This window comes from Mastomys coucha, unplaced genomic scaffold (assembly GCF_008632895.1).
Source record: "Mastomys coucha isolate ucsf_1 unplaced genomic scaffold, UCSF_Mcou_1 pScaffold1, whole genome shotgun sequence".
NCBI lineage: Eukaryota > Metazoa > Chordata > Mammalia > Rodentia > Muridae > Mastomys > Mastomys coucha.
In genome coordinates this window covers 37,343,759-37,354,889 of record NW_022196891.1, presented here as the reverse complement: position 1 = coordinate 37,354,889, position 11,131 = coordinate 37,343,759, and the positions used below count along the sequence as shown (strand labels likewise).

Below are 11,131 nucleotides of genomic sequence, written 5' to 3'. Positions count from 1 at the left end.
GAACATCCCACAGAGTTCTTAACAACCAGTGGCTCTTCTAGCTCAAAGTTCCAAAGTCCTTCCACAGTTTTCCCCAAAACATGGTCAGGTTGTCACAGGAATATCCCACTCCCAGTACCAATTTGTCTTTGCCAGGGTTTCTATTCCTGCACAAACATCATGACCAAGAAGCAAGTTGGGGAGGAAAGGGTTTATTTAGCTTACTTCCACATTGCTGTTGGTCACCATAGGAAGTCAGGACTGGAACTCAAGCAGGTCAGAAAGCAGGAGCTGATGCAGAGGCTATAGAGTGATGTATCTGACTCACAATGAGGATTCTACTTGACCTTGCCCTGGGATAAGTCTCCTATTCTACAAACTTCAATGCCCTATCCACAATGCTGAAGGCAATTAGTCTGGATGGATAGCATTCTTTATGAAATTCCAATCCAGGGTTTGGCTAAGATGTTGGAACATTGGTAAAGGTCAGAGAGTAATGTCCAATTTTGTCTAGCTATTAATAAATCATATTTTGGTGGGCACCTAGTATGTGAGTTTGCAAGGACATATCTGGGCTACCTCTGAGTTAGGGGATGCCACGACTTACTGAATACCCAGGAGGCACAAACTCCCTTTGAAGTCATAATGCCTCTTGTCTGCGATCAGGCTTTTACCCCTGATATTGCAGATGTAACTTGAGTAGATGAGTGGGCGTGGCAGCTGTGAGCATTTTGAGGCTTTCTATAGGAGATTAGACAGCAACTCTATAGGCAAAGGCCTCGGTGGTTCCCCACAGAGGATCCCAGTGAAAAGAGGCAATCCATGGTTTTAAGGCATTTATTGTCATGTGGAAAGTAGATGAATCAAATGGTACCCAACTTCTGAGGGTAGACCTGAGGTTAAATACCTTGTGGAGGGAGGAGTATCTAGGAAGAAGAGTTTATTGGCTAAGTCTTCCAGGCCTTTAGGTACTTCCTTAAAATGGAGATTTGTCTTGAGTTTATGTGACCATAGGTCACATCCTCTACCTGTGGAGGGGTTTGGGGCATTGCCCTTATGTGACTGATAAACACAAATCTATGGAGGCCTTGTGCAGGGAGCCTGGTGTCCAGGAGCAGGGCAAAATGTCTTCTGTCCCTTTAGGGTCACTGGGGTTTCTAGCCTTAGCTCAACCAGGAACCAAGCTGCCTTTCATGGTCCTACATATTTCTATTACTCTTAGATTTAGCCTTTTCATACTGTCACAGATTTTCTTCACATTTTGTGTCAGGGAATTGTAGAATCAACATTTTCTTAAACAACATTTTCTTCTATTGTATTTATAACATCAGAGAATCTCTCTTCTATTTTTTTAGGCTTTGTTAGTAAAATTTGCCTCTGGAGTTTCTGTTCAAATTTCATTGTTTTTTCACTTACAGAATTCTCTTAGTTTGGCTTTTCTTCACTAATCACATTTCCATGTTCAGGTCTTGAATAGTTTTATTCATTTTTTTCTCACACATTTGTCTTTTCCTGCTTTTCTTCATTCCTTTTATAAGATCTTGTATCTTATGCATACAGTTACTTAAAAAAAAAAAAAAGTTTTTCTTGTGATTCAGCCATGTTAAATACCCAGGTACTATTGTGGTAAGGTTGTGGGATCTAGTGAAGACATAGGTCCAGACTGGTTTTGATTATGTTTTTATGCTGTCACCTAGGTTGTGGGATTTTAAAGATTTTAGGAGTATATGCTGATTTCTGTTTTTGTCTTTGTTGAGTGCAGTTTTGTTTTGTTCCTTGTTTTCTGTTTTCTCTCTGGACTTTAGAAGAGTGTGATTATTTTATGTTGCCTGGCAGGGAATTTTCTGTAAAAATTGTAAGTGGGGCCACTTGGGGTTCAAATTACAATGTGTTTCTACATGTATAGAAAGGACACTTAGGAGTGGGAATAGACTAAGGTTCTGACTGGGACATATAAGAGGAAAGAATGTCTTGTGTTCTACCGGAATCTACTTATTTAGTCTCCTTAGAATGGGAGGAAAGACTGAAGAGGTCATCCAAGAAGTTCTTCTTTAGAGGCCTTGATGAAATTAGGGGATTGGATCCTGAGAAACAGAAGGAAAAGTGAAGATCTCCAGATAACCTACCTGCTTCCCTGGTATTAGGCTTAGCAGGGAATGCCTGCTGTAGTTAGGAGTGGGGAGTGGAATAGAATAATGAGTGCAAGTTTAGGAGGGAGAAGATCTCTGAGGTCTACCAGAGGCACAGTGGATGGATGCTGCCACAAGTGTTCCCTGCAAAGCTGAGAGACTCTGGTATTATATCTGGTAGAACAGAGGGAGAGGTGAAGATCTAAATTTTCTCAACTGCTTCTATGACAGAAGTGTTCTGTGTGTTAGCAGAGAATGCCTGCAGGAGTTAAAGGTCTTCAAAATGGCAGCAAGTATGGGAAGAGAAGTTAGGAAAAATAATGCTGGATTCACTGGTAATGTGTGTAGGGTGATAGGGGAAAAGTTGCATCATATATTCTGTACAGATTCAATTGCAGATCTAAGGATGAAAATTTGAGGTGACAAATGACAGTCTCTAACATGACTAGAAATGCAAAAATTAACAACCAAAATATAGTCTACTCCTGAAATAGGTACCTACACATTTACAAATGACAGTTTCTAAGTGCCTTTTCCAATGATTTGGGAAGTCTGAGAAGAAATGTTAATCCTTCTTTACAAGTTTAGCAGAAACAAGCACTGACTCCACTTTACCACAGTATTCTCCAAGTTAGACTTAATTCTCATTCAGTACCACTTGTCCATTCATAATTCTTTGCACCCTTTGTTTAAGTGTTATAGGTCATAAATGTTCAGAATTTTTTCTAGATTGTCTAATTTATTATCATCTAATGTTACATAGATGTGTTCACTGTAACAAGGATGTTTTGCATGTCTAGGAATTTAACCTACATGAGCTCTCAGACAGTCCCTCCCAATGCCTGGTTATCAGGATCTGTCAGAAGGTAGTGGTCACTCTCAACAATGGAGCCTGCTGAGACTGTCCCAGTCACACTTTCTCCTCTGCTGGAGATTTTCCTCCCCGATCAAACTGCTTTCATAGTTAGTGTGTTGTAGCACATTGTCCATGCCATTGCTACAGGGATGTATCTCCCACAGTGTTTCTATTTTATCTTTCATGACTTTCAGTCATGGTTTTGATTTTGGAGTGAAACTATTACTTAATGGCTTTATTTGGACTTTTTCTCTTTTTTGGTGCTTGTTTTACTGTTATATACCTACATCACATGTGAAAAACTTTACAAACATGTTTGGAATTATTAAATATACATAGGCATCTCCAAATGTTTTGCTGGCTTTAAATCTATTTTTTGACCCCAAGATACTCTGGCAATAATAGCTTCTTTAACTACCATTTTGTTGATTCATTGTAGTTGTGTATTTATATAACATAATATGTATCAAGGAAAAAGAAGTTACAAAACAGACCACAATCTAAGTTTACAAAACATACATGCTTTCTTTTGAAATTCTTTAAATGTTCAAGAATGAAAATGAGGGGCTGGAGATGGACAAGCAGGTAAAGGTATTAGCAGCTCTTACAGAGAACATGAGCTTGGTTCCCTACTCTCACCAGTTCATAATCCTCTGCACCTCCAGCCTGGAGGTTCCAGTGCCATCTTCTGACATCTCAAGACTCGATGCATGCAGGTGACGTATAGACACAAACTCAGGAAAACATTGCTATATAGAATAAAAGTTTGTAAAACATTTCACTATGATGGATTTTCAGCTTTGCTATAGTTATTGCTGAAAAGACAGCATTCAGGCTTGCTTACATCAGTATGCACATACACATCAATTGAAAACATTGTTTGAAGGGAAAATAAAAGAACTTCTCTCCCTAAGAATTAGGATGCCTGCAAAATGATATTTTGTTTCTCTATTGTCATTGCGTTTTTTTCTATGACTGAAATTACAAATTACTGCAAAAGTAGTGTTGGAAAGTAAAAATATATTCCCCTGCACTGTTGGAGACCCAAGATCTAAGAGCAGAATCACTGCACTGCAAAAAGTTGTCAAGGCTGGTTTCTTTATTCCTTCAGGAACTCATTCTCAGGCCTATTCCTTGTTACAAAATTCTACTTGGTTTGGTAGCTGAGGACCACCCTCCTCCAACTTAAAATTCAATAGTTTGTCATATTTTCACATTCTTCACTGAATTTCTCTACTGGATCATTCCCTTTCCTTCTGTCCCATGAGCTAATGCAAAATATTCCTATTTCAAAATCATTAATTACAAATCAAATGTAATTATCATTGAACCTACCAACATAATTAACTGCAAAAAAGCAATCTTGTTACTTCTTTTTTTCTATTTTTGACTTAAACTAGTTTCTCTCTCTCTCTCTCTGACATTAAAAGTCAAACAAGAAAGTAAACTTAAAATAAAAATAAAGCAGAATAGGAAAATAAACAAACAAAAGACCAAGAGCCAAAGAAAAATCTAAAGAAACATGTATGCATATGTATATGCATATACATACATACACACAAACATACATACATACAAGCTCACCACATATTAATCTAACAAAATCACAAAATCAGAAACCATAATAGTTACTCAAATAATTCGTAAGTTTAAAATACAAAACATGCCACTGACTTGATGTTGTGTTGGCCATCTATTGATTGACATGAAGCCTGCCCACAAAATGTGGTGGTATATTCAGTGAGACTATATTAGAAAAGCAAGAACTACTTTTTCCATCATGAGTGGTGGGAAATAGCTTCTGACTTAGGGATGAGGTTTTGAGTCCACTGCTCTCAGCACTGAGATCTCATCATGCTTAGATGAATGAATGTCATGTGCATGGTACTACACTCTGTTCACGTTCAGATTAGCCTCAATACTACTGTATGTACAAGGCCCTGTTTCGTTTGTGTCCTTTAATCCTCTGACTGACCCAATATTTCAGCCTCCTCCTCTTTAGAGAAAATAGTTGGACTACTCAACCTGTTTGTTTCAGTAAGTGAATTGATATCTTCCATATGTCCAATAATAGAAACATATTTTATGTGTTATTTTTTGCTTTATAAGCTTACATTGTGCTATCTTAAGTAAATAAAATAAGTGAAACCCACTTAAAATAAAATGTATTAATTAAAATACAAATATAACTGGGTGAAGTTCTTATAACCTATTCCATTGTATACTTTCACCACTACAAAGAGATCATGTCCCTAACTGCTCTTTTCCTTGGATGAAACAATGAGATAAAGAAAGAATGAGAGAAGAAACTGTAGAAGACAAAAGCGATCTAGAGAGGTTTCTTCAGCTCAGTGTTGGCAATAATGCATCAGCATAGTTTTCTTTGCGTTTAAAATTATCTGTGTTCAATTCCTGATTTCTATTATCTGAATAAAAGCTGTGGGTGTGGCAAAAAATGCAGAGTGAAGCTGAAGAGAATAGTCTAAATCTAATTATTTCAGTCCACAGTTTGATGGGGCCAGGGGCTGGCCCCAACTGGGATGTTTCTTTCTTGTGGGTTCTTCTTGAGGCAACAGAAGGGGAAGAGCATAGGCAGGGGTAAGATTTAGTCTCACGATTTCTGGGGTAAGAGTTCATCTTACAGTTTCTGAGGTAAGACTTTGTCTTATGAGATATTTAGGGTTGCTATATAATGAAAAGTTTACTTATCTAAGTCTAAGTTACTATGCTATTGTAGCTGACCTGACTTCTGTGATCCTCTGAGGCCAGAAACTGCGGTTTCTGGGACTTAGCACCTCATCCTAAACAGCAGGAGTTTAAGTAAAGGACTGATTGCTAGAGCCTTTTCCCTACTGTTCAGATGCCTCTTGCTTGTCAGGCTAGGGGGAAGTATCGAGCAACAAACTTCTATTGAAGCAGGAGAAGAGAATAACACTCACAGAAGGAAAAACTTTATATAAGAAAATATACATAATCTCACCTAAATTCATATACAGATTCATGCTCATTTTTTCATTTATACATACCCATTCATAACCAGATAGGCCCAACTTGCATGCATTCTCACAATTGCATACTTACACACACACATACATACATTCTCACAATTACAAACTTAAGCACACATCTGTACTTACATATGCATATGGAGCAAAAGCCCAACATCAGTGCAGAAAGAGCTCACTCATTCTGGATGAAAAATGGAGTTCCAATCTTTATTACATAGAGAAAGAAAAGGCTTCTACCCTTTTAATGCTATATGAATTAAACCCATGTTTATAAGAAAAAAAAATGCTTTGTTTCTTTTAATAAGACTAAGCCTGCCTTTTCCTTACTGTGGCATCTGTTTTTACAATGGTAAGGAGAAGCCTGCCTGCTCCTCCTGCTCTCTGCAGCATCTTCTTTTTTTCCTCTTTCCCTCTGCATTCAGCACATTGTTCTCTTAGTATTTTATGTTACCTATAGTCTCTAAGTTATTCCACTCTGCATTCTCCTTCTAATCTAAAAAGTGTACCTGTTCTGTCTAAAAACATCTCCTCAGCTCAGTTCCTCCCTCAGCTCAGTTCTTCTCACCTCCATTCCTCTCACCTCAGTCCCCCAGTTCTGACTCTTCTCTTTGTCCGCAGTCCTTAAACATCTTTCAGGATACATGATTACATGTTAAAAATTTCATCAAAAGTTCACACAGAAAATAAAATCATAAATTGAAATAGAAGTTTACAATAGAGAATGTTTACATGCATATCCATTAGGAGTAAATTATTTAGCTAAACATCCATCACCTGTCTCAGCTCCACAGGTTCACTGAAGGGTAAGACAATAACCAAGTTTTAAGTGAGGTTTTTACAGATAAACCCAGTCAATATTTTACCTTCTGTTCTAGTACCTATAATAAATCATTAGTTCCCTTTTTATGACCTTTGGTTAATTGTTTTACAACCTCTTGGAATGTGCTTTGAGTAGGAGAAAGTCTGGTTACCATCTAAGAGCAATTAACTGCTGACACTTGGGAGACTGGCAGAGTTCTCATTGCAGTTTTGACTATCAGAAAAGGACCTAATAGCAGTCTTGTTATAAAAGAGCTTAATAATCACTGATATAATTTTACAAATTCTTATAGGATAAGCATAAAGTCTTACATCATCTATTTATCTATATAGTGTCACTATAAGACAGTACAACTTCATGGGTATACAGAGATCCATGTGCTATTACTTAGTGTGCCATTTAGTGATTATTATATATGTGTGATAATAACAGGAAAAGCATATTAATAATATATGCTTTATATTATATTATTGTTAATAATGTAATAATAGCAGGAATGTTTCCTAAAATCAGTCCCTTACAGCTTTGCTTAATAAGGGTTCACCTGTTGCAGATTATATAATAATCCGAAGCAGGCATTTCAGGATGATCACCTACTAGTTGTTAGCTTGTCCTATTATGCTCCTCACAGATGGTATACAGAACAAATGAATATAGATCATCATGATTTATAAATTTAAGAGAAATAGCTAAGTGTTGGGATTTGGTTTTAGGAAATAAAAAATAGCAATTTTTATCTGATTTTATAATCTCAGGAAAAAATATTGTATCTTGTCTAAGGTAAAAGATTTAACTTCCTTATTAATTTGGTTTTCTCATGTAAGTACAGGGTCAAATTTACTTCAAAGAGTAAGGATTGTGAAATTTTCCAAACTATTTAAAAGTAAGCAATATTAACACATATACCAATTGAGAGTCAACACCAGAAATGTTAATCAAAGATTATAATGTGGAAGGAATTATCAGTGTTATATGTGATGAAGTTATTGCAAGGATGTGAAGTACTGTATATGATAGGATGAATAAAGAAAAAAAATAAATACCAGAGAGGTACAAATTCATCAAGAGCAATGAGAGAAACCTGAGTGATATATCAAGCATATGGAGTGAATTCCTTTCAATGTTACTCTTAAGGTTATCAGAAAAAAAATAGTATATGCCCTTTAGTTTTCATATTCTTAATTTTAATATGATTAAATATTTCTCATCATGTATATCTGCTTGTTTGCAGAAAAGACATGCACACCTCCTTATATTCGAAATGGTATCTACTTACCTACCAAGAGTAAACACGAAATTGGTGAGAGAATCATATATCAATGTAAAGATGGCTTCTATCCTGTAACCTTGAAAGGTATTACGATGTGTACAATGGCTGGCTGGATCCCTGCTCCAATATGTACATGTAAGCTTTATTTACATCTGTAGTCCCCATAATCCTGAAGTTAGTCTTTAAATTTTTCCTAAATGGAAATAAAATAATGGCAAATATTTGATCTTTTGTTTGTCTATAACCCTTAGAAATACTCTACTTTAAAAGTAACAAAATTTTTATGTAATATTCTAGTCTAAGTAATGTTAAAATTTCAAGTAGTATTTAAAAATGCTTTATTTTAAATTAAAATTCTTAGGTTACTACTATTTATATTCCTGTATGTGAGACTATGTACATTTTTGTAATTAAGAAATATTTTCAAAGATTTGTAGAATATCAATATGTAAAAATATTGTCATATAAGATTTACTTTTAGTTATTTATTTATAATGTATAATTGTAATTATATATCAAGTATTTATAAGAAATCTATAAACCAATATATCCATCAATAATGTTTGCCTCATAACAAACCTATTGCTCCCTCCTTTTTATTAGCCAAATTTGAAGATGATTTGGCAAATGGCCTGCATCAGGGAGATGCTATCAGAGATTGTCTTGGCTGTAAGTCATCAAGAAAATTTGCTGGGCTGTAGGCCTGATGTCCTACATGGATTTGGCAAGATTCTCAGATCCTTGTTAGATAAGACTCTAACTTGATTGGTTGATGTCAGTTATCTTGCTCCAGAACTACTGATTAGAGAGACAGTAGAGGACCAGAACCCATCTATGATCTATTCCCACACATTTTAATGTCAGTTCTTTATGTCCCGAATCCAACACAAACATAAAGAGAGTTGCTTTGAAGCGGCGTCTTAACACATGTATACCACTGTATCAATTGAGTCAAGAATATTTTATTTCTAGGATACTTACTTTATTATTTTCAGGCTTTAGCCTATCTGCATCTATGTTTCTTTCTTATGCTGGCAAATGTGTATCACAACAAGCCTGATATCCACTGTAAAGACAAACAACAACCAAAACAAATGACAACTGAATGGGAAAGAATCTCATTTTAGTCATTGCTCTGTCTTTGTGTCAATAATACTGAAGTAAATGTAAATAACTTATTTACAGACTTACGGACTTCAATTAAATGTTAACTAGTCTTCCTCATGATAAGCTGTGAGAAGGCAGAGTATGTCAAATAGTGCTAAGAAAAGTTGCTTGCCTCCTGTGCACCAGATCACAGCCAAAAAGGAAAAACTAACATCCCAGCACTCCTTTAAAGTCATGGCCCCAATTACTCAACTCATTTCAACTAGGCCAGCAGTTCCTGAACTGTACACTCTCTCTCCAAAATATGAGTAGTGCAGAAACAAAGTTCAAATTGACAGGAGATTTGAAGAAATAGAAGAGCTCCAAATCCCACTAATATCAGGGACAAGACAAGGCTGCCTAGCCTCTCCTTACCTATGAAATATAGTACTGGAAGTCCTAGTCATATCAATTAGACAACAAAAGGAGGTCAAAGGGATACAAATTGGAAAGGAAGAAGTCAAAATATCACTACTTGCAGATGACATGATAGGATACTTAAGTGGCCCCAAAAATTCCACCAGAGAACTCCTAAACCTGGTAAACAACTTCAGCAAAGTGGCTAGCTATAAAATAAACTCAAACAAATCAGTAGCCTTCCTCCACTCATAGGATAAACAGGTTGAGATGAAATTAGGGAAATGACAAGCTTCATAATAGTCACAAAAAATATAAAATACCTTGGTGTGACTCTAACCATGCAAATGGAAAATTTGTATGACAAGAACTTCAAGTCTTTGAAGAAATCTAAGATCTCTGAAGATGGAAAGATCACCTATGCTTATAGAATTGGCAGGGTTAATATAGTAAAAATGTCCATTTTGCAGAAAGCAGTCTACAGATTCAATACAATCCCCATCAAAATTCCAACTCAATTTTTCATAGAGTTAGAAAGAGCAATTTGCAAATTCATTTAGAATGAAAAGCCTAAGATAGTGAAAACTATTCTCAACAATAAAAGAACTTCTGTGGGACTCTCAATCTCTGACCTCAAGTTGTATTACAGAGAAATAGTGATTTAAAACTATATGGTATTGGTACAGAGACAGGCAGTTATATCAATGGAATAGAATTGAAGACCCATAAATGAACCCACACACCTATGGTCACTTGATCTTTGGCAAAGAAGCTAAAACCATACAGTGGATAAAAGACAGCATTTTCAACAAATAGTGCTAGTTCAACTGGAGACCAGCATGTAGAAGAATGCAAATCTATCCATTCCTATCTCCCTGCACAAAGCTCAAGTCCAAGTGGATCAAAGACCTCCACATAAAACCAGATATACTGAAACAAATAGAAGAGATAGTGAGGAATAGCCTCGAACACATGGCCACAGGGGAAAAGTTCCTGAATAGAACACGAATGGCTTATGCTCTAAGATCAACCATAGACAAATGAGACCTCATAAAATTGCAAAGCTTCTGTAAGGCAAAGGATACGGTCAATAAGGCAAACCAGCAACCAATAGATTGGGAAAAGATTGTTACCAATCCTACATCCAATAGAGGGTTAATATCCAATATATATAAAGAACTCAAGAAGTTAGACTCCAGAGAACCAAATAACCCTATTAAAAATGGGGTAGAGAGCTAAACAAAGAATTCTCAACTGTATCAAATGGCCAAGAAGTGCCTAAGGAAATGTTCAACATCCTTAGTCATCAGGGAAATGCAAATCAAAGCAACCTTGAGATTCCACTCACACCAGTCAGAATGGCTAAGATCAAACTCAGGTGACAGAAGATGCTGGGAAGGATGTGAAGAAAGAGGAACACTCCTTCATTGTTATTGGGACTGCAAGCTGGTACAACCCCTCTGGAAATCAGTCTGGTGGTTCCTCAGAAAACTGAACATAGTACTACCTGAGAACCCAGGTACCCAGGTATATACCACTCCTGGGCATATACCCAAAATATGCTCA

The 11,131-nt window shown here is 36.3% G+C and overlaps 1 protein-coding gene across 1 annotated transcript in view; it reads left to right on the top strand.

Moving 5' to 3' along the window:
• Cfh (complement factor H) overlaps window positions 1-11,131 on the top strand; it is an 883,581-nt gene that overhangs the window by 94,703 nt on the left and 777,747 nt on the right. Inside the window, 1 exon segment of the mRNA XM_031378504.1 lies at window positions 8,024-8,197. Coding sequence (XP_031234364.1) covers window positions 8,024-8,197 — 174 coding nt within the window.